This window comes from Lobosporangium transversale, assembly GCF_002105155.1.
Source record: "Lobosporangium transversale strain NRRL 3116 chromosome Unknown BCR41scaffold_14, whole genome shotgun sequence".
NCBI lineage: Eukaryota > Fungi > Mortierellomycota > Mortierellomycetes > Mortierellales > Mortierellaceae > Lobosporangium > Lobosporangium transversale.
The window spans coordinates 339,853-361,675 of NW_019028992.1; the positions used below are offsets into that span (position 1 = coordinate 339,853).

The 21,823-nt window shown below is 40.7% G+C and overlaps 7 protein-coding genes across 7 annotated transcripts; 4 read left to right on the forward strand and 3 right to left on the reverse strand.

Annotated features, from left to right (window-relative positions):
* Nucleotides 1-3,031: 3,031 nt before the first annotated feature.
* BCR41DRAFT_385791 (Glyoxalase/Bleomycin resistance protein/Dihydroxybiphenyl dioxygenase) lies at nucleotides 3,032-3,839 on the forward strand. The gene is made up of 3 exons (XM_022027715.1): nucleotides 3,032-3,266; nucleotides 3,390-3,597; nucleotides 3,670-3,839. Exons 1-3 carry the CDS (start codon nucleotides 3,110-3,112, stop codon nucleotides 3,734-3,736), a joined length of 432 nt encoding a protein of 143 aa, XP_021882329.1. The 5' UTR covers nucleotides 3,032-3,109; the 3' UTR covers nucleotides 3,737-3,839.
* Nucleotides 3,840-5,375: 1,536 nt separating this feature from the next.
* Nucleotides 5,376-6,121, reverse strand: BCR41DRAFT_351653 (hypothetical protein). The gene has a single exon (XM_022023832.1). It carries the CDS (start codon nucleotides 5,681-5,683, stop codon nucleotides 5,438-5,440), a length of 246 nt encoding a protein of 81 aa, XP_021882330.1. The 5' UTR covers nucleotides 5,684-6,121; the 3' UTR covers nucleotides 5,376-5,437.
* A 158-nt stretch (nucleotides 6,122-6,279) lies between these two features.
* Nucleotides 6,280-9,109, reverse strand: BCR41DRAFT_351654 (glucosidase II beta subunit-like-domain-containing protein). Its single transcript, XM_022023833.1, has 9 exons — nucleotides 8,871-9,109; nucleotides 8,642-8,764; nucleotides 8,201-8,548; nucleotides 7,499-8,077; nucleotides 7,324-7,422; nucleotides 7,067-7,226; nucleotides 6,919-6,984; nucleotides 6,655-6,745; nucleotides 6,280-6,567 (listed from the first exon to the last, which is right to left on the reverse strand). The coding sequence occupies exons 1-9, from the start codon at nucleotides 8,983-8,985 to the stop codon at nucleotides 6,340-6,342; spliced, it is 1,809 nt and encodes a 602-aa protein (XP_021882331.1). The 5' UTR covers nucleotides 8,986-9,109; the 3' UTR covers nucleotides 6,280-6,339.
* A 3,888-nt stretch (nucleotides 9,110-12,997) lies between these two features.
* Nucleotides 12,998-15,153, forward strand: BCR41DRAFT_39936 (hypothetical protein). Its single transcript, XM_022029057.1, has 3 exons — nucleotides 12,998-14,301; nucleotides 14,721-14,997; nucleotides 15,105-15,153. The coding sequence occupies exons 1-2, from the start codon at nucleotides 13,266-13,268 to the stop codon at nucleotides 14,723-14,725; spliced, it is 1,041 nt and encodes a 346-aa protein (XP_021882332.1). The 5' UTR covers nucleotides 12,998-13,265; the 3' UTR covers nucleotides 14,726-14,997; nucleotides 15,105-15,153.
* On the forward strand, nucleotides 14,548-16,125 carry BCR41DRAFT_39961 (hypothetical protein). The gene is made up of 3 exons (XM_022029077.1): nucleotides 14,548-14,997; nucleotides 15,105-15,180; nucleotides 15,280-16,125. Exons 1-3 carry the CDS (start codon nucleotides 14,731-14,733, stop codon nucleotides 15,804-15,806), a joined length of 870 nt encoding a protein of 289 aa, XP_021882333.1. The 5' UTR covers nucleotides 14,548-14,730; the 3' UTR covers nucleotides 15,807-16,125.
* Nucleotides 16,126-16,558: 433 nt separating this feature from the next.
* Nucleotides 16,559-18,040, forward strand: BCR41DRAFT_395304 (snare associated Golgi protein-domain-containing protein; the record flags this gene model as incomplete). The annotated part of the gene is made up of 6 exons (XM_022028718.1): nucleotides 16,559-16,764; nucleotides 16,860-16,988; nucleotides 17,082-17,280; nucleotides 17,469-17,535; nucleotides 17,651-17,719; nucleotides 17,814-18,040. 6 exons carry the CDS (start codon nucleotides 16,559-16,561, stop codon nucleotides 18,038-18,040), a joined length of 897 nt encoding a protein of 298 aa, XP_021882334.1.
* Nucleotides 18,041-19,145: 1,105 nt separating this feature from the next.
* Nucleotides 19,146-20,839, reverse strand: BCR41DRAFT_369914 (hypothetical protein; the record flags this gene model as incomplete). Its single annotated transcript, XM_022026495.1, has 6 exons — nucleotides 19,146-19,330; nucleotides 19,460-19,517; nucleotides 19,616-19,708; nucleotides 19,830-20,125; nucleotides 20,234-20,482; nucleotides 20,599-20,839. 6 exons carry the CDS (start codon nucleotides 20,837-20,839, stop codon nucleotides 19,146-19,148), a joined length of 1,122 nt encoding a protein of 373 aa, XP_021882335.1.
* Nucleotides 20,840-21,823: the final 984 nt, after the last annotated feature.

Below are 21,823 nucleotides of genomic sequence, written 5' to 3' on the forward strand. Positions count from 1 at the left end.
GACTGTACTGATTTCATCAAACGATGTCAATCATGCCAACGTATGAATATTGCAAAAAAAGGGTTACCACCCACTGAAAGCCATTCATGCCCAATTACCAGGAGAACATGTTGCTATCGATATAGCTGGCCCTTTCACAACATCAGAGAAGAATCACTCTTATCTGTTAATTATCGTTGACGTTTGTACTCGCTTTGTATTTCTTGATACACTACCTGATAAATCTGCTCTTACAATTGCTACGGTGTTGTTTAAGCAATTCACAGACATCGGTTTTCCTCGTATCATTCAGTCCGATAACGGCAACAGTTTGCCAATGAGTTACTACGTATCATTACTTCACGAATGTTTATTGAACATAGGTTAATCACTCCATACCATCCCCGAGGCAATGGTGTTGCTGAAAACCATGTCAAAACTGCATGTCAGATGATTAGAAAACAAATAAGACATGACAACAAACAATGGGATAATCATGCTCCGTTTGTCCAACTAAGTGCTAATACTCGAATAGTCAGTCTCCACAACTCCTCTCCTTTTTCTCTATTTTTTGCACGCAAAGCCAATGGCTTCAGCAACTATACTGATGAAGATGGCAAACCAATGAGTCAAGAAGAGTTACTTGAAAGGCTCAAATACATGACAGAAATAGTCTTCCCCGCGATTCGACGGAAGTCTAAGCGAACTCAGCAGAAAATGATTGAGCGTTTCAATGCCACGGTACTTCTGAATTCTCTGACGGAGCAAAAGTCATGACTCTCGATCCGATCCGCGGTAATAAACTTACCCCACGCTATGAAGGATCTTACACTGCTGTGAACAAGAGTTCTCATGGTTCATATATACTCAAGGATGGTACAGGTACAATTCTGGCCAGACACTATGCTCCATCTCAACTGAAACTCGTACTTGATGACTTTGAAGACACTGACACATATGAAGTGGAGACCATAATTGATCATCGGCAGAGTGCCTCGTCCCCTCATGAGTAAAAGGGCTACTCACTCATGCACCGATATTGTCATTTCCAGATTTTGGCAAACCCTTTTATGTTGCAACAGATGCGTCCGATGTTGGCGTTGGAGCAGTCTTGTATCAATTACCAGAATGGGTCTCAAAGCCTAACAAAATTAACTATATATCCTTCATGGCACGCTCTCCTCAAGAACGAGAACGAAAATATAGTGCCACGAAAAAGGAGTTACTAGGAATAGTATTTGCTTTGAATAAGTTCCACTACTACCTGTGGGGCAGGCATTTTCATCTGTACTCAGATCATCATGCATTGACCTATATCCATTCGCAGTTAAATTTGAATGCAATGATGACCAATTGGCAGGATACTATCCTCAACTATTCTTTCACGGTCCATTACAGATCTGGAATATTGAATATCCTACCCGATGCACTATCCGGATTATTCCCACCTGCTGTCCTGCTCAAGCAGAAGGCTATAAAGGAACAAGAGAATATCGCTATAGCATACATGCATGTCTTGCAAAACAAAGAAACTTTAAGGGCAATTGTCCCCGAGAAAGAAAGGAATGACATACTACATCGCGTGCATGCGATGGGTCATATTGGTACAAAATGCCATGGTTAAGTCAATCCATGATCAGGAACAAACTTGGCCAAAGCTTGCTGAGGACTGCTCAGACTTCATTAAGAGATGTCGTGAATGTCAACGAATGAATATCGCTAGAAAAGGATATCATCCTATGAAGGCAATTCATGCCCAGCTGCCAGGTGAACATATGGCAATAAATCTTGCAGGACCATTCGTCGAGTCTGAAGATAAAAATTCGTATCTTCTTGTCCTCGTAGATGTCTGCACGAGGTTTGTCTTATTGGATGCAATTCCTGACAAATCAGCCTATAGTGTAGCTAAGGCATTATTCAAACGATTCACCGATGCCGGTTTTCCATGTGTATTACAATCTGATAACGGAAAAGAATTCACAAATGAAGTTCTTCGCATCATGACTACTCAGATGCATATCGATCATCGATTAATAACACCTTATCATCCTAGAGGAAATGGTGTAGCAGAAAATCATGCTAAATCCACGTGTAACATGATATGGCTAAAGATCGTACTAAATTCTGGGACAGACACATCCCTTTTATTCAACTATCTATGAACACCAGGATTGTCCATCTGCATAATTCCTCTCCAAGCTCTATTCTTTGCCAGAAAAGCCAATAGTTTCAGCAATTATACTAATGACAAAGGGGTACTAATGAACCCTGAAGAGCTTCTAGAAACACTCAAATATATGACAGAAGTCGTATTCCCTGCTGTTCGCAAGAAAGCCAAAGCAACTCAATTAAAAATGATTAAGCGCTTCAATGCTGCTGTACTGCATAATGAATTCCCCGATGATGCCAAAGTCATGACTCTGGATCCAATTAGAGCGGACAAACTTGCCCCTCGATACGAAGGACCATATTATTCTACTGCAAGCGTGGTCCTTAACACGTTAAACTTGTTTTGGTTCTTCAAATGTTTTAAGCGTTTATTAAGCAATTCGCAACTAAGAAATATACATCAGGTAGCCCAAAGTTAAAAAATGACAACGACCAAAGCCAGACACCAAAACTGAAGAAAAACAGATAAATGCATCGAACAGTTGAGTAGGAAGAAGAAATGAAAGAGAAGCTATCGTTTTTTTTTTTTTTTTTTTTTTTTTTTTTTGATGGCGAAGCATGTTAGATGAACATGAACAACAGTTGGTATGCAATGTGGATTGTGTTTATTTGCTCAGATTAAATTAAGCGGCGCGCTTTTGTTTTGACCTATTTGTGAAACAACCAAAGAGCTGTTGTTCAACGCCTTCTTACTGAATCATTCGTCGTATGTTGCCACCAAATTTTCGCGACACCCGAATAAAACTGATGTTATAATCAATCATCTGCGCAGACGTCTGTTGCTTCGGTAAACATGCGCCTCACTTTCTCAATTGCGCATAAATATCTCTCCTCCTCTTTTTTTTTTTTTTTTTTTTTTTTTTTTTTTCTTTTCGTCAATTCACTTCCCATCATCTCTCACTTTGCCTTCCACTCGTTAACTCTTCCCAAGAACCCTCTTTCAATTATAAAAAAGCACAACATGGCAAAGCTCGGAACCCTTAGTCACATCTCCCTGTCCGTCTCGGACTATGAGCAGGGCAAGAAGTTCTATTCTTTCCTTTTGGTCGATCTCCTGGGTTATAAATTGATTACTGAACATCCCTACTTTACCATGTGGGCTCTTCAAACTGGTGAATGTAAGCAGAAGAAGAAAAATAGAAAGACGAATCGCGCAACTACATTTGATGACAAGAAATGATGTTTTTTTTTTTTTTTTTTTCATTTTTCTCACGCTATCCTTTTGGTACAAAAAAAAAAAGGTATCTGTATCTCGCCTGGGAACAAGACTCCTCATCATAAATCTAACCCTGGCCTGCATCACCTTGCTTTCAACACCGAGACTCATGAGCAAATCGATGAGCTTTACAATAAGGTTGTGCAGTTTCAAGAGGCAAACAAGGAGATGAGTGGCAGTGTCATCCTTGATAAGCCAGCCTTGTACCCTCAATACGGGGAGGGTTACTATGCGTAAGTGGCAATGTTAATTTCGAATAACTTGATTTTATCAAATCTGACTTTATTGATCCCACTTATCGCTAGTGTTTTCTTCACTGATCCCGATGGCATCAAGTTGGAGCTCGCCTACACCCCTTCCTACCTGAAGTAAATTGATTTTACTCTCGGAAATTACAGGGCCAATACACCACCACCAAATCATTATGTAAATTTTGGATTGCCTGGAAAGTCATTCTTATAGTTATATAGCGTATATGTAAAAAAAAAAAAAAAAAAAAAAAAAAACATCGAACATGATCTGGCACTCCAATAAAATAAAAAAAAAAGTGATTGTATTGGATGCTAAATAGCTGCTGATTAAGGTATATGCTTAGAAAGGTGCCGTTACTCGCTATATAGTAATAATGAAATGACTATTCATATTCCTGCTCTACTAGCTCAATAGCTTTGAAAAGGTTGTAAAGCGATACAGCCCATTCATCCGTCGGGCCAGGTCTCTTATAGCTGAGACAATCTTGCCCGCCGACATGTCCATCAGGACGCATATTAGTCATAGTCGCTACATTCCAATATACCCCACCACTAGCTTCAATAATTGCTTTAGCGATTTGATTCTGACGGTCATAATGGCCCCAGTCTAACGGGTAGCCTAGCATCTCTGCAATAGGGATGCCATGGTCAAATGGTTCTGCTGGTGCAGAGAACGTAGTCCCTTTATGCGCTAGGTAAAGTGGCAGCCTCTTGGATTTCCGTTGCTTTCGCTGTTTTCGCTGTTTTCGCTGCTTTCGTCGTTTCCGTTTCTTTCGCTCTTTTTCTTGTTGAACTTGATGAGTGTCTTTGTCCTTTTCGCTCACCCGAGGAGGTATTTGGTGAGGATCCTTGTCTGTCTGCTGCGGTTGCTGTAGCTGTTGCTGCCTTAATTGATAACGATGGCGGTTAAAGTCATTGGCTTTGGATGGACAGTCTGGGTGCCCTACAGGGTTGTTCCGATAAATGATCAAGGCACCTGGCCGTGTCTTACGGATCTTTACTACAGCATCAATTAAACGCCTTCGGAACCTTTTATCTTGGACCGCCTGATGTGGTGCGCCTAGAATGACTGTGTCCTTTAGTTTCATGTCTCTCAACCATGGCATCTCTACTGGATCCTGGCTTTTCGTTTCGTTCAGCCTGCTCTTTCGAGGGCGCGTTGGCGAGAGTAAATCGTTTCGGACAAACTTGAGACGGACATCGTTCGGTGGAGGACAGAGTGGATGTCCTACTCCTAGATGACAAGCCATGTCACCGTAGCATGCTTGTGGCGTATCGAACATGTTATACATGATGGAATCATGAAGTTGCCAGTGAATCAAGTCTCCAACAAGAATAATATGCCGAGGCCCCAGGATTCTACAGAAATCTTCTGGTTGGATTCTTTGAGAATGCCATCCTTTCGTGGTCGGTAATGACGCCGGCGTCTCCATACTTGTTGCTGCTGTGTCTGTAAGGATGGGCTCCCAGTGATATTTACCAGCTTCTGGAAATGGTGGTCTGTCAATAGCCACGTCTCGATCCCGCTCGTTCTTCTTCTTTTTACTCCAACCAGTCGCGCCTCCAAGGTCTGGGTAATCTCGATCAGACTCATAAACCCAACGACCCTTGTTTAAGGCTTCGTCCATCAGCTGCCGAAACCGTTTCGCCTTTTCAGCTGTGTTCAACTTGGTACCTGGGATACTGTTATGTAACATCTGAAATTCGCCAAGGATCTCTTGCGCGAATTCAGTAGCTTCCAGGACACTATTTTGAACCAGCTGAACATAGTCTGATTCTGATTTAATCTTGTGGAGCCTGATAGCCTTTTGTTGTTTGACAATCATCGTGTTAAAGTTGGCCAAGAGTTCCTGTTGGTAGGCCTGTTGCTGTTGTCGCCGTTGTTGGTTCTGAGAAAGGAGTTGCTGTGGGCTTGGCGTTGATGATGGGGATAATGATGATTTCTCTGTTGCTGGTGCGTGTCGTTGCTGTTGATTTGATCGCATATATTGGGAAAGAAGGTCAGAGTCTTCCGTTTGCGAGCTAGACTGTAGGTATTCTGACTGTAGATATCTCGAGGACAGTTCATCCAGTTCCATAAAAAAAGCCTTGCGCTTATAGCCCCTAAAGCTGCTGTTATTCACCATGTCTTCCTCAATCCCAACATTGCTAGTACTCTCATTTGTCTGTTTTTGGTTTAATTTTTGTTGATAAAGTATTTCGTCTTCTGCATGCTTCATGACATAAAGCGGAATGATGCATCCCATGCCGAAGTAGAGAATCATCAACATTCGGAATCGGAATTTCGACAGTCTACGACGCCCAAACAGTCGAAACGTATTATCATTACTTCCTCTTGCGCTCTGCGGAAAGATTCCTGAGAGCGGTCGTCCACTGGTTGCAACCATGTTGGATGTAGCTCACAGATAGTCCACAGTCTCACTATTAAAAAAAGCTGCTATTTCAATGTGCTTTTACCAAAGAGTGCAGATCTTGAGTAAAAAGAGGCAATCAAGCGTAGAGAATGGGTGAAATGAGAAGAAAAGAAGATAACCGCCATTTTTCTTAGCAATCATGGATAAAAATTATTCTTTCTCCTCCTGTCTGTCTCTCAACATCCACTATTGTCTCTTTCTCTCCTTGTTTTAACATTCCATTTGTGCCTCACATGCAGAGTAAAAGATGGAAAGTCAACTCTTTTTATTTATCAAATCATTATTATCGTCGTTATAGACAAATGTCTCTCTAGAGCTCATCGTGTTTCTTGCTCGGTTTTTCTTCTTCCTCCTTTAACTCCTCAGAGACCGAGCCAGGGAAGGGAGCTTCAGGAACAACATCACGGTTGTGTTCTAGTAAATCAGTCTTCGGGTCAAATTGGCACACAGCTGGCGTCCTGAACTTGAACAGATACTCACATTTCTCGGGTTCAGAGACTGCCACAAGCTCGTTGACCGATCCACAGCTCATCATCACCTTTAAGGGAAAAAAAAGCTATTATTAACATTTTTACACCGAAAGATATTGCAATATTATGTATTGATATCGTATACTAAAATATACCTTGACGGATCTTTCTGGTCCGTTCCAGCATCTTGTTCCTTCTGTGTACAACTGAGTATCGTACTTTTCGCCGAGCCAAGATGAGAATTTGCTAAACACCAAATCAGATTGGAAAAAACACACACACACTTCAGTTCTATCTTCGTAACAAGAAAGCCCTTTTTTATAAATAATAATAATAATAATAATAATAATAATAATAATAATAATAATAATAATAATAATAATAATAATAATAATAATAATAATAATAATAATAATTACCCAAGAAATGTGTCCGAATGGGATTTTTGCTTCGCATTACCAAACAAGCATAGTGTATAAGTGTACCTATTAATGCCCAAAGAAACTGTTTTTTTAGTACATTTCAAATGCGAATCAGCTATAACAACAGCAATAGTAAATAACTCACTCTGTGTCAATATAGTCGAAGCACTGATCGACGAGTTTTGCAAAGGCCTCATCTGGACCATAATTCATGCGTAGTTTCCGCTCTATAGCCTCAATCTCCTCTTTGATTTTCCTCTCGTCTTCCGAGGCCTTATTGTACGTCTCTTGTGTCGATTCTATCTCTATTGTTATTATTAGCTATTGTTATTTTATCGCTCAACATGAGATCTTTCACTCTTTCTCTTTAAAGCACATTTGTGATAAGGTAGTGTGGTGTACCTGACTTGGTTGGCTTGAATAGGGACCCCAGACCTACAGACTTTGCCAAGTATTGAGTATAGTCGTAAAACTTGTCAAGAGTACTTGCTTGCTGTTTGACTTTGAAATGATAGCTGGGATTAGGAAGTGTATTGACTATTAGCTACTAACTGAAACAACAATAACACCTACTTACCTTGAGCCACAGGGACTTCCATATCCTCCGGGGGGATTTCGATAGGTTCTTCGCCAACAAACTCATTTTGCTCATCCAACCATGAAGGTGAAAAGTCATCCATGATCTTAATCGCTTTCAGGACCGCTTTATCGTTGTATTCAGTGTTGTATCCTTCTTTCATTGCTTTGAGCAACTGGAACATTCTTCCAATCTCCTTTTTGGCTTCATAGGCTTGATCCATTGCTTCATAAAGCTGCTGGATTGCAGTTAGCTCTTTTTTGCCTCCTTCTCCTTCGTTTTGATAGTTTGCAGCAGCAGCTTCTTCGTCTTCTTCTTCCCGCTTCTTCAGGTCTTCAAGGTATTCATCGAAGCCAGTGACAGTATTCTTTACAGCGAGGTCATGATAGTTCTTGTTATGGTTTTCCTTAAGCTCCTCAAGGGTCGAACGCAAAAGAGTTTTGATGGTTTTGGCACGATTCAATCTCTGGGCTTGTTGCTCGATCAAAGGCGCTAACTGGCGATCCCTGGCTGCCTCGCGATCTGCCTTGCTACTTTCTAGGAACTCTTGTTGTTTTACCTTTGCCTTATCAAGAGCATCTACATTTAGCAACATCAATTGGTAAAAGGGGCGCTGCAAGTCAATAACTTTTATTTTTTTTTTAATTTTTTTTATTGTTCTTATAGTGATGTGTATCGATATTGCAGTAACGAACAACTTGCCTTGTGCATCAGATGCAGCTTTTTTTATCTGCTCTTCCTTTTTCTGCAGATCCGTCAATTGAATCTGAAGCCGATCCTTGAGACCCTTTCCATAGGAAATATATTCCTCCCTGATCTTGCTTCCTTCTTTTACAACTTTACGTACGCGTTCACGCTCTGCTCTGGCCTCTGCTCCTACTTCCTGACAGATGTTGGGACAGCGAATTCCTCCGCTTTCTGCAAATTCATCTGTACCATCACAACATTCAGGGTCACATACACCGTCGTTTAGCCGCGAGGTCCTTATATAAGCTGGCGCGTGTCCGACATTGGCGCAATAAAAGTACGAGTTCCCACATGCCGCGGTTCCTTTTATTTTTTTTTTTTATTTTTTTTTTTTTTAGAAGGGTTAGCTGATACTCTCATTAAAAAGTGAGATGTCATTAAAAAAAAAAAAACTACCTGGTTCGTCCGACCCATCGGGACAGTCGCAGTAGTCGTCATTGACGCCTTTAAATGAGATCGTCTTCGAACCGCCCAAGCACTTCCAATTGCCCTTTTCGTCTGCTGTATAGAGCTTTTGTCCTGGATGCTCAAAATAAAGATGAAGATATTAAGCACTGTCTTTTTCTATTTGCCTACAAGACACTTTAAACAAAAAAGAATCGCCTTCAAAGTCTTCGAGGCATACTTGATGGTGCTACTCCACGCGTTTCTTTGTTGCTGTTGTTATGACTACTTCGGCCCTCAACAAGACCCAAGGTTACTGAGACCAAGACTGGAATGCATGCAACATTGATCTTCATGGTCAAGGTAGAATTCCCCTCTCGGTATCTGTTTCTCCTTTAATTCTTATTTTTTTTGTCTTCCACCTAAACACGACTTCAGGTTGAACCAGGTAAAAGAAGAATAATGGGGAAGTTGATGTCAATGGTGCGAATGAGGATGCAGTACAATTAGTGGCCGTTTATACGTCACACCATTGGCCCTGCCTCGGGTTTTGTACTCTAACCATATTTGTCTTTCTGTTCCAACACTACCTTTCCTATCCGGGTCGCGTTATGCTTGTATTGAGCGCAACTCTACCCAATCTTTTCCACACATCCATCAGTTCTTCATTATTCTGTCTAAGCTGTTCAGCAACTGCTTCCTTTAACTCTCTTCTTTTTTTTTTTTTTTTTTCTTCAATTTTAGTTGCCATAGCAAAGGCGGTGAAAGGACTCCTTTGAGAGGCTGTCCGAAATGACCGTTGATATCGATCGTGTTTTAGACCTGCCTGGGTTGAGTACGCGCGTGGTCAGTATTGCTTTTGATATCGGATCCATCGTGGATCTTCTCTGGCAGATACATGTGCGTGCAATTTACTCTATACTTGTTACGATCGGAACTCTACCAACAACAACCTCTCTACTTTCAGCCGATATATGAGAATGGAGAGTATCCTTGAATAAAATACAGCCGTACAGTGCGCACGCCAAATACCAAGTACCATTCGAAGCAGTGGAGCCAAGGAAGCGCAATTATCTCTTGGACCATTTAGAGAGTTCAGCGTTCATCAGCTTATTCTCTATACTTCCTACTGACAGAAAACAACCGGTTAATGGCTCCTTGTCGCCAATATGAGACCAGAGTTATGGTGAAGCAATGTTGGTGTTTCAACTCTTTCATTATTTTATTTATTTATTGTTGTGATAAACACGAGCTGAAGAACTAGCCTATCTCCAACACGAAACTCTTTCCGAGCTTGGACCATATTCTTCAGGTCCGGATAGGTAGCTTTGGATAATTTTTTGTTCTTCATGTATAGCATACTATCCATTCTCTAATAGCTTTCCCGGATGCTGGTTCAAGACTTGTTTCGTTGAAACAATGTTCATACGCCAGTGGGCTATGGTTTGTCCAGGCAAGCTTGACAATAATAGGGCCTGGCTATATGATAATGACGATGCACATCTGGATGACGAGACCCTTGCCTCCTCTCCTTGATCATTGTAATCACTTCGGGATATTAATTAGCACATGGGCTAGAACGAGTTGAAAGTGATTGTAATAATAAAAGATGAGAGAGCTTGAGAGGTTCTTTATGCTTGTGTCTTCGTGGTTGATAATATAGACCCATTCATTAATGTTTGTAATTTAAGGATGTCTATGATTGGTCAATTGCTCAGGAGATCTGCTGTGCCTAGTGCCTCTGCGTATCGCTTTACGTTATTCCTCGCTTTTAAGATGCTGAAATATAAAATATTCATAATAGGTTTATAGGCTAGGCCTCTCAGAATCTTTCTTCTATTAACGAAAAATTGATTGGTAAGGAAGATGAGGCTCAGCACATGTTTGTATAATAGGATCGGCGAAATAGACGGATCCGTCATCTTTTCAAAAAAAAAAAAAAAAAAAAAAAAAATACAGACGCCGATGGCAGTTTTTTTTTTTTTTTTTTTTTTTTTTTTGGGAGTCCAAGAGTGCAGAATGCTTCAAGTATCATTGATCTTCAGTACAATAATGAATAGCGGATAGCTGTGTTTTCTTTCTTATTTTGTCCCCGACACGCTAAAGCCATTTTTATTCTGTTTTCTTACCCTGTTGAAACGCGACTTGTAAACACATGGATATATAAAAATAATAAATAAAGGTACGGCGATCGATATTCCGCCTCTGCTGAGCCAAGGCATGTAAACACTTTTTTTTAATCTAAACAACAAAACACGCACTTCATTGTCTCAACCTCAGCATCAACAGCGTTTCCAAAATGAGAGCATGCTCCCTTTCTCTTTCCCTCCTTTCCTGTCCTTTGTCCTGACTATTGGCGTACAGGCAATCAACAGCGCACAGGAACATTCCTAAATGCATAAATGCACAAAGGCAAAGAAAGAAAGGCGTTGGCCATGGGGCCTCGCCCATTTCTACCAGTCCAGAATAAGATCAAAGTGTTTTATTTTTTGTTTGCCGATTCTTTGGACCATCCTTAATCGGATTCAGGAAATTTAAGGTTGATACTTGACCTCGTCATTTGAGAATGACTGGCGGAGCTCAAGCACACAAACACAATGTTCCCAACGAAAAAAAAAAAAAAAAAAAAAAAAAAAAAAGCCGATTTCTTGTTTTATCAGTCCGCCACTCAATCCAGTCTATGAGATAGTCTAACGATGTTCTCAAAAAAAAAAAAAAAAAAAAAAAAAAAAAGGCGAATGACCTCTTCTTTTCTTTTCTTTTCTTTTCTTTTTTATCCTTTGCTATAAAAAACAACAAAAACAATAAACAGTTGTCTTTATCGCTCTTTAAACCCAAGAGATCATTTCAAACAAGGGCGGGAGCACATACCAAGGGAGAAGAGCCCTCGTCATAAACAATATTGTATATATATATTTATTGGTTTTTTTATTCATTATTTATACAATATACTATTATTATTATTTTTGATGGAGTGATCGATGCGCAACAATGTTTTGTGTCTCACAGCTACTTCAGAGGTTCTGGAATAGAGACGTGGTCCTTGTGGCGTTAGTCTAAAAGATCGCAATACATTTTTATTTATACAAGTACACAGTGAATGCAGATTATGTTTATATTTGCAGATGGATGAATGATTGATGCTGGATGTTGGGTTTGATTTTAGTGCAACGTCAAGTCAACACCAATCGAGTGGATTCAATTCCTGATGGCCTCCTTTCTCTCTGCCTCTCTGTCTTGGAGAAAATTAATAAAAAAAAAAAAAAAAGGTGATCTATCCATATAAATACACTTTTACTATTGTTTTGTGCTCTTTGCTTTGTCTAGCTGGAAAAAAAAAAAAAAAAGAAAGAAATGAAAAATAAAAACGAGGGACTATAACTTTTGAGCATTGCTCAAACAACGCAAGCGGTTGCTCGCAGAAAGAAAAAAAAACATTAACTCTAAAATTTGTCTAGTTACGCTTGTTAGGAGGGAAAAAATGATGGTGATAGCTTGACAAATAAGCCTTTAACCTTTAATAGAGCGAGAGTACCCTGGGGATGCAACACAAGTGTGGAGAGGCATTCAATTTTGTATTGAAATAAAAATACTCCCATCTATGCACACACATATATATAATATTAACAACTTGCTCTCACTCTTGCTCTTTTTCTTCATATTGGGGAAGTGGGAGTGAGAGTGGGCCCAGAACAAATATACAAAAGGTATTATTTAGATCTTCCTAAACTCTCATTATCATTCGGATGCATTTTTCCCAATGCAGAACCTTAGGTGGGGACATCAATCAAAACACTGATGAGGAGTCGTACCTTCTAAGGCCCTAGGCTCCCTCACCATTGCCTCTGTCTTTACTTTTTTTATTTTTTAGCTCACTTGTACCTTTGCAATCAACCTAAACGAAGCACAGCAGTGGCTACTCAGTACAGGATGAAAGCAAAAGTAGGTAGATACGAAGTGACTTTCAAGGACTTGTCAACTCTTATTACTCAATTGCTCGAAGCACTGATTGTGTGGAGAAGGTTAATGTCATGTATGGGATGACAAACATTGCAGGGAAGACAGACGTAGGAGATGGAGAAACAGAACAGAGCATTGTGTGCATGTGTAGGAGTGGAATAAAAAAAGAGATTGAGGTGGATAGTGCGAGTATGCATTTCGTGTCAATAATACATGTAAATCAAAAGTGCATGTATTCCATGGCATGTACAACGGGTTCACAATGAATGCAAAACCATACCCATCGGTCAACCTTAATTCGAGGACCTTTTGTTACGCCATTTCAAGAAGGTCAAAAAAAAAAAAAAAAGAGCAGTGAGAACATTCAATGAATGGTTTGCATTGTAACGGCTTAATAATTCTTTTTGGGAATCCCTATCGTTTGTATCCTTTTGCTTTCTTTTCTCTTCCATTCTTCCTTCTTCCTCGCTCTGTCTCTTGCTGCTTATAACGATTGCAAACTCATTCTCATTCATTTCCATTCGTTTCATTCAACTCACTGCTTCTCTTCAGCCTACTACCTGTTTATCTGTTTTGACATTCCCACATCAAAGCGTACACGCATTTACGACTCCTAATCCCTAATTGATTTTTTGTTCACTCGCCATCATATCCGCTTCGTCGGCAGCATCCTTAAATGACATTCGACCAATCTTCATCTTCCTCACATCGCACTCAGCGCGCACGCAGCATGGCCACAGATACACGAAAGAGCCGCGACACTGTCCACAACCGCAATTACTACAGTCATGAAATTAATACTCTCCCCCCTCTTCCCACTCTCGATACATCATCGCCCTTCCATGGTCCACCACATGAGGTTGACCTCTACAGTCGACCCATATCACCGCCCTTACCAGCATCACCTATAAGCTCCATTGATCCAAAAAGGGAGACCAAGGCAGTACAGCGTCAAAAGAAGGAACAAATGGTACTCAAACTCCAGCAACAGCAACAAACCTTGGAGAAGCTAAGGTTGGAGAGGCAAGAAAAGATTGAACGACAGCAAGCGAAAGTGGAACGCAAGCACAAAAGAAACGAGTACAGGCAAATGTATCATGATCAATACAATTATCAACAGCAGATGGAGGAACGTAGAGCCGAGAAACGCCAGCAACTCTCTTTACCCATATATACCACACCAACGTTCTCATCCACATCCTCAGGAAATAGTAGTAACACACTCTTACCTCCAACAAACGAGATCTATTATCACTCCAGTCGATACTACCATCGCAATCGTCCTTCACATCAAAGCAGAGAGCACTGCCAACACCATCATCATGACAGTCTCTCCTCTTCAAACTCGGGCAGCTCTTTCCGCAAAGTGGATCTGCCAGACGAAAAGATGCGTTCTCTCAGCTTGAAGAGTCATTCTACAAAGTCCATGTATGATCTCCGGCATTGGACAGGCGCACCTCAGTCACCTACATATGACTACCATTCAGGATATGATAGTGATGACACAGCCATGTCCCATGGGTGGGATTCGCTCATGGACACATTACACTCTCCTGTTATACCCTCCGCCATGAGTTCGCCCCCCATCATTTCACCTGGGTCAGAAAGTTGTTTTAAGGACGAAACAGACATGGATCAACTGGACTCTTGTCTGAATAGTCTCTCGCTCTCGCATGAAGACTGCAAGAATGGCAATGGCAGATATCTACTAGGTAGGTTTTTATTTTTATTTTTTATTTTTTCTTCCACCCTTCTGTTTTCTATCCTGTTATAATCAAATATGAAAAATCGGCGTGTACACAGTCTGTTTACTCAATATGGCCATACAAAACATTCAACAACGTAATTCCATCACTTCTATTCCCCATTCCTCTACTCATACATCTCATTATAATTCGACCGTTCCTTTAATCCCCTTTTATCACATTTTTGTGGTGATGATATCCAGACTGATGAGGCTGATGACTGTGCGCGAGTGAAGGTGCGTGCGCATCACGCATCTCACATTAATATAGTCGATTCTCATGTTTAATTGTGCAAGTCAGCACAGACGTTTTTTTATTTGTTGTTATTGTTTTTGTGGATCATAAAACAGTTGTAGATGGATCTACTGACCTCCATGTTATTGCAGATTAATTGACATGATGCCTATTCATTGCCCACGTTTCTCCTGTTATATAACATCTTTAGTGCTGGGAGCTAATGGTAGGACAGGGATTGAGATTGTGAAGCAAGGTCTAGACCGCAATTACAGGGTGACCGCCTTTGTCAGGGACGACAAGGTGCTCCTCGAAGATAGCAGCCTTCGCAAGAATCAGAATCTTCTTATCGTCCGAGGTTCTCCAACGTGTCAAGCAGATGTTGACCGTTGTGTCGAAGGCCAAGATGCTGTCATTAATGTGATTGGAGTATGTTTAATCTAACGAACGAGAAAAAAAAAAAAAAAAAAAAAAAAAAAAAGAAAATTTATTTATTTATTTTCTAACAACGAAACATTTCCACTTCCACTCTACAGGCACGGCTCATGTCAAACGACACGACCATCAGCTCTCATTCACAAGTTGTATTGAACAATGCTATGAAGAAACATGGTATGTATTTAGGATGCTTTATTCTTTGAAACATCTAATGCATGTGTGCCTATCATGTACTCGATATACTCATTTTCATTTATTTTAATTTTGATTCAGGCGTGAAACGATTGATTGTTGTGACATCTTATGGATGCCTTGGGCTCCGGAACTACTTGATCAGCACCAAGAAGTTGTTTTCTCGTATGTTCATGACTGGCATCTTGAAGGATAAGGTCCTTCAAGAGGATATTATTCAGCGCGACACCACGTTTCTCGACTGGACTATTGTTCGTCCTATCACTCTAAAGGATGGAGAGCTCTCTGAGAGATATTGGGTCAGCTCTGATGAACTTCCTAGTACAAGCAAAGTCAAGGTCCTCACCCGGCGCGACCTTGCTCATTATCTATTATCAATCATCAATTCGCCCGGCGAGCATCATGCGATTCGTAGTATCGCTGGTAAACCCAGAAGTGAAATAGTGAAGCAGCAGAGCAATATGACAGAGAAAAAACGGGAAGTGATGTGGACGACAGAGCCAGCAAGGCAGCAACAACAGCAGCAGCAAAAGGAACAAGGAGAGTTGGAGAGGAAGCAGATCCTGCTGCAGGCACAGCAGCCACCACATATGAAAGTTGTAGCATAGAACCATATCCCTCCAGCCATAGCGCACCTGTCTACAAGGCCGAATTTGACATAGTTGTCAAACAAGCTTTCCGCATATTTAAATAGCCCTCTATAAATCTAATACAGTAGACATGGGCGACACATGGTGAAAACAAGAATAGTATAAACTTTTGTTGATAGTGGCTCTATCCGTCTATGCTATGGAAATAGTAAAATGAAGTGCATAAGCTAAAGGTTGGAGGGAGTCCATGTATGCTATGAGCCAGAGTTGTGCCTTGGAGGTGTCCGATACAGACTTTACCTCAAGTGGCTGTGCCACCGCATGTCCTATCCTTTCCAAGCTTTGCTGCCTTGATCCAACCCAAAATTTTTACTTCACCCAACAAAAAAAAAACCATCCAGACAGAAGGATGAGAAGAGTCCATCGATCCTGCAGGGGAAAGGATAGTTTGACAGTTTACTCCTTTCGCTTGATTTTAAGTAAAAGACAAAAGAGACAATGTGGCTAACTTTTGATACACATTATATATCTATTTCTCCACATCTTTTTTGTTGTACAGAACTAAGGACTTGTGCGGCCATGGTCACAAGAGCAAGCCTCGGCCCTGAACTCAAAGCCAATTAAATCTCACCCAGCCTCCAGGTACATGTTCAGGTACAGGCCGATCAGCCCCTCACTCACTCACTCTCACTCTCACTTCCTCATTCTCATTCTCTTTTTTACATCATCTTGCAAAAAAAAAAAAAAAAAAAAAAAGATTCATTTCAGCCATGCACAGCTCAGCACCCACAGACACGACGCCGTTGCTCAGCAATAATACTACCAATAATGTTGACGACAAGAAAGGTGGTGTGCGACAACGGTTGTTGAAAATGACTCCACTACAGAGCTTTATCACACTCCTCTGTTTAGCAGCGACTGTCGCCTTATGTGTTTTCTTGATGCTTAAATATACTCTCCCCAGGGACTTGCCAGAGTAAGAGCCCTGCTAACATGACTCTCATAGTAATAACAATACGCAACGTGGCATTGATCTCATCCCTTTTTATTTTTTCTCCATGCTCGAAATAGTGATCAGCGCAAGTGGATCAAGTTCCCTCGAAATGCAGAGGATGTGCAACACTTGAGTATTGTTCTTGAAGCCTACCTTGCTCAACACTACTATCAAGTCCTTATTTGCTTCGTCACTACCTACGTGTCGTAAGTTGGATCTTCAACCTTTTATTATTCTTGCTTACGCTGGACTACAGACGAAGATTGTATCTTAGCGCTTTTTTTATTTTATTTTGTTAGTCTGCAAGCATTTGCGGTTCCTGGAACTGTGATGTTGTCAGTACTTGGTGGTGCACTGTTCAAGTTCTGGGTTGGCCTTGCTGCAGTCTTGTTTAGCTGCGGATTCGGTGCGTTGTGCTGCTACACTATCTCTTACTATCTTGGCTATCCCATCGTGGAGAAGTATCTCCGGGCTAGGATGACAAAGCTTCAAGTCAAGGTACATGAAGGAGAAAGGGAAAGGGCTTCATAAAGTGGGAGGGGAAAGAAGAGGCTAGCGTACCATGATCACGTCGCAACACTCCCCATCCTCCAACGCTTTATTGCAAAGATCAATGCAATGATACTAACAAAAAAACCCCCTCGGACTTTTTTTTTTTTTTTTTTTTTTTTTTCAATGCATTCTAGATTGATGCCAAAAGAGATCAACTCTTCTTTTACTTTGCTTTCCTGCGTGTTACGCCGTTCATCCCCAGTAAGCATCCAAAGATTGGCTATGTTATGCATATACATGTTCATCTATTGAGGATTAAACAAACAGGAAGACTGAACTGCGATTTTTATTTTTCGTATATAAAAAAAAAAAAAAGACTGGTTTATGAATGTTGCTTCATGCCACTTGGGAATCCCTGTACTCGTCTTCTTTTTCGGAACCCTCGGTAAGTTCCCACGGAATTGATTGTTCACCCCTTGACCTTTGCTTCTACTTCTATCTACTCATTAAAAAAAATATATTTATACCTTCGTATCCAGTTGGTGTTCTGCCCAACTCTCTAGTGACAGTACAGGCTGGAGCGACATTGGCAGCATTGGCTTCTCCCGATGACTTTACGCTGTTCACGCCTCAAAACATCATTATGACTGTCGTTATCTGCATCTGCTTACTCTTGCCGATTATCCTGCATCGCCATGCTGATGATCCTTTGGCAACCCCGAAAGCTGACTCTGAAGAACAGGAGGATCCCCTTGCCAGAGTTTAAAATACACTGTTTATTTATATATATACCATGTGTTCAAATTATTTATTGTTGTTGTTAGTTAAGTGAGGAAATATATAATATGGCTTCATTATAGAAATACAGTACTTTTACCTCTCTTTTTTGTTTATTCATTCAGAACAAGACTTGGGGGACACGTTATGCTGGTGCGACTGTCTGACCAGACGTTCCTATCGAGGATGATCTCAATATAATCGGCACTACTATAAAAAACATGAATTCAGTACTTGTGGCCTGAAAAATTTAAAGGCCATGATTCTTTTCAGTTATGGTATATCTATACTTCAGCAATATGCATCATGAGAGCTATGCCTGAAAAGAGAGACTATAGAAGTACAGAGGATGGTTTGACAGCGCCAAGTGTGTTTTACGAACAGACTAGTTGATATGATTTGAAAAATAAAGCGCCTGGGGTGATATCGAATATTTTTTTAGTTGTAAAACGCGTGATCATTTTCTTCATAGAGATTTTGTGGCTGAAGGCTCCAAAATGCCTTGGGTGTCTCTGCACTGCTTTACTTCTTGATGTTCCGCAAAAGTTTAGCATGTTGGTTGCCTCGACCAGCTAGCACTGATTCGATGTGTTCAGAAGATTGACAAACTTCTCCTTGTAGAACGCTTGGATACGGGCTTTTGTTGATCTGTTCGTACAGGATACGAAGGACATATTGTACTCGTAGGTCGTGCATGCGCGTCAAATGGCTCTGTGATGTGTGCAATCCTGGTTGCAAGTATGTGACCTCACTCTGCATTCATGAGAAGGTTCATCAGTCTCTGGGTATTATTGGCCATAAAACATTTAACAGATATATGTATCTTTTCATTAAAGATTATGGCTAGGGCTTCAGAGTTTATATACATCTACAAAGGATCGCTGATATAATGCACTAGACATTTTTGAGGAAAGACAGTTGACAGCACTATTGAGCAATTGCTTAAACACTTTGGTGTCATTGTTTATTGGGGATATACAAGGGGATGGCGAAACACACCGGCAACTCAACAAATAGAAACGTAACCCTCTTCCCTTTTTCTATTTGCGACGTTACTTTAACTATGGAGGGAGGGAGGAAGGTGAGGAAAGACTTTATCCGCTAAAGCTACTCAACTCGATAACGAAAGCAAGAGACAGCTTAGCGAATTGCATCATATGGTTGTAATCAATCAATGGAAGGTCATCCTCGGCAGTATGGAATAAAGGGTTATCATCGATAGCTTCGATCGCAAATGAGGCACGATAGCCATATTTGGTCCAAGAAGCATGGTCAGAGCCTAGTTAGGTGTATTGGTTGTCGCGAAAAGATGAGGAAGGAGAAAGCGTTATGCCAATAATAATGTTATCTTTGTCTTTAACAAGTACCCATCATTGTGCCTATGAATTTTATCCATACTGAAACTTACATCCATAGCCGCACTCATTCTCGCGGACATCGATGTCAGCATAAGTTTCGGCATATAACTAAGAGGGAGACATAAGGATGGAAGGAGAAATTCAATCATCTACCCAACAATGAGGTTATTGTAACAAGCAAACAGAGAGCGAAATATGAAACATACCTTGATAAGAGCGGTCAACTCGGGATCAACGAAATCGGTAACAAGAGCAAAGTGTGGAGGGTATTTTTTACCAGTGTATGCGGTCATATCGTTCTGTTATAATTGAAAGGGAAATTATGCATCGCAAAAAAGGGATATTACGAAAATGTCTACAGAAGATCTCATTGATCTGGCATATACTTCATTAGCTTTGGACCTTTTTTTTCCTCCTTACCTGGAGCATGGCATATGCCTCAATGCCATTTCTGTTGTAGCGCTCAGCAATATCCTGAGAGCCTAACAGACCACCTTCTTCGCCCGCATACCAGTGGAACTCGATGGGACGAACCGGTTTGAAACCGCCATTGAGGAGAGCGCGGAAGACCTCAAGGATAACAACAGTACCAGAGCCATCATCATCTGCTCCAGGAGCACGTCCATGAATAGGGTTGTTCGAATTGATAGAATCTAGGTGAGCACCAAGGATAATGGGAGCATCCTTCAAATGAGGATCTGTACCCTCGATTCGAGCTATCGCAGTAATATTCAGGAAAAAAGAGAAAAAAGGGTAAATATTAGTATACACAATTTATATTATAACCTTACAGTTGAAGGGATACTTTTTTTTTATCTCCTTACCAATTATGGAAAACTGGATGAAGCTATGCTTGAATCGACGGACACTGGCTTTAGATTTTTTGCTGGTCTTGGAAATAATGTTACTGATTCGTCTTTGGAGCCACTTGGCGGAAGCAAGGCCAGTCTGCACCTCGTAATAGCGGTTGTGGAACTTAGTAAATGGGACCAGGACAGACTCCATGTTCTCAATCTTCAACTTGCCCACATATCGAGCGAACGTGGACTGCTGAGAGACAGTTGTTGGAAGAGCTATCGCAACGAAGAAATAAAAAAAAAAGAACAAGTCTGAATGAACGGTCGTTATAATAATCATTGTCATTGTTATTACTTTTTTCAGAATATTTGTACTCATCGACACAACGTACGCTTCTTTTGTAGCACGGCAAGAGCATTAACATTCTCAGCTTGCTGATGATCAGTAATATCCATAAAGCCAACATTCTTCTGGATGAGGTCCAATCTTTCCTTTTCAGTGGTCCAGAAGGGGTCTTTGTCAACGCTAGTGCGGATGAGACGCAGAGATTCCGAGTTTTCGGCTGGGACTGTAGGAACTGCAAAGGCAACAGCAACCAGTGAAAGTATGACCAGAGAATATAGCCTGACCATTATAGATCTAGAAGAGAAGTCAATATATGAGAGAACGAGCGAAAGATGAAGATGGAGCAAAAAGGGAAGATGGGCTCTTATTTATACGATATGACCCAACTCATTTGAATCTCTATGCATTCGTATCTATACTACCTCTTCAGGTACAGGAGACATATTTGATCTTTACTTTGAATCGCTTAAGGTGGACCCTCAACCATGTGCATTGCACTATGCATTTGTGCAACTCCAAGAACAAAAAAAAAAATTTAATGTCGCATTTCCAACCAAGAAAGGGCCGTTTTTTGTTGCTTGGATGCTATTGTTAACCATCTGTACGTTGGTGTCCGGGTGCGGAGTACGTCGTTAGTCGTTGAAGTAAGGAACAAAGAAAAAACAATTTTCAATTCCTACCTGTAGTGTATGTGTATTGTACGCGAAGCGAACGGCACAATGGCGCTATTCACTCTATACGCGCATTTCAAATACAATGTGCTCATGGCGCCGTGTCTGCATGGGCCAGCACACTGGGTGAACTTAAAATACCAGCCAATAATCGTCCATGGAGTAGCAAGTCTACATTCCAGGAGTTAATTTACTTTCTTAAAATTTCTTCCCGTACCAACAATTAGAACACTCTATTACCGTGCTCTTTTAATGACAATATCAATAACGATAACAACAGTAACAGCAAAAACGGCAATAGTAAAACCGCGAAACAAAAAGCGCGTACAAACGTGAAAGGATAAAGATAAAGGCGTTTATAAATGGCAACCAGGTAACAGTAGCACCAACAAAAACTTCTCAGTGAGCAAAATAATAAAAAAAAGCGAGGCCTGAACCATCAATGCGAAATAAAAAGATATGTCTTTTTGTACGCGTGTGAGGCTGTATGAATAGACTAGAGCCAAGTGCCGCTATCTAGCTCTTTTTTTAAGTAAAAAAAAAAAAAAAGAGTAAAACCGATATTATATTGTCATGAATATGCCTCTCTATTCGTCTCTC

Coding starts and splice junctions, on each gene's coding strand:
- BCR41DRAFT_385791 (XM_022027715.1), top strand. CDS start 3,110: ATGGCAAAGCTCGGAACCCTTAGTCACATCTCCCTGTCCGTCTCGGAC. Junction 3,267..3,389: donor GGCTCTTCAAACTGGTGAAT/GTAAGCAGAAGA, acceptor AAAAAAAAAAAG/GTATCTGTATCTCGCCTGGG. Junction 3,598..3,669: donor TACGGGGAGGGTTACTATGC/GTAAGTGGCAAT, acceptor ACTTATCGCTAG/TGTTTTCTTCACTGATCCCG.
- BCR41DRAFT_351653 (XM_022023832.1), bottom strand. CDS start 5,683: ATGAACTGTCCTCGAGATATCTACAGTCAGAATACCTACAGTCTAGCT.
- BCR41DRAFT_351654 (XM_022023833.1), bottom strand. CDS start 8,985: ATGAAGATCAATGTTGCATGCATTCCAGTCTTGGTCTCAGTAACCTTG. Junction 8,765..8,870: donor GCGTGGAGTAGCACCATCAA/GTATGCCTCGAA, acceptor TTGAGCATCCAG/GACAAAAGCTCTATACAGCA. Junction 7,227..7,323: donor ATTCAAGCCAACCAAGTCAG/GTACACCACACT, acceptor TAATAACAATAG/AGATAGAATCGACACAAGAG.
- BCR41DRAFT_39936 (XM_022029057.1), top strand. CDS start 13,266: ATGACATTCGACCAATCTTCATCTTCCTCACATCGCACTCAGCGCGCA.
- BCR41DRAFT_39961 (XM_022029077.1), top strand. CDS start 14,731: ATGATGCCTATTCATTGCCCACGTTTCTCCTGTTATATAACATCTTTA. Junction 14,998..15,104: donor CTGTCATTAATGTGATTGGA/GTATGTTTAATC, acceptor TCCACTCTACAG/GCACGGCTCATGTCAAACGA. Junction 15,181..15,279: donor CAATGCTATGAAGAAACATG/GTATGTATTTAG, acceptor ATTTTGATTCAG/GCGTGAAACGATTGATTGTT.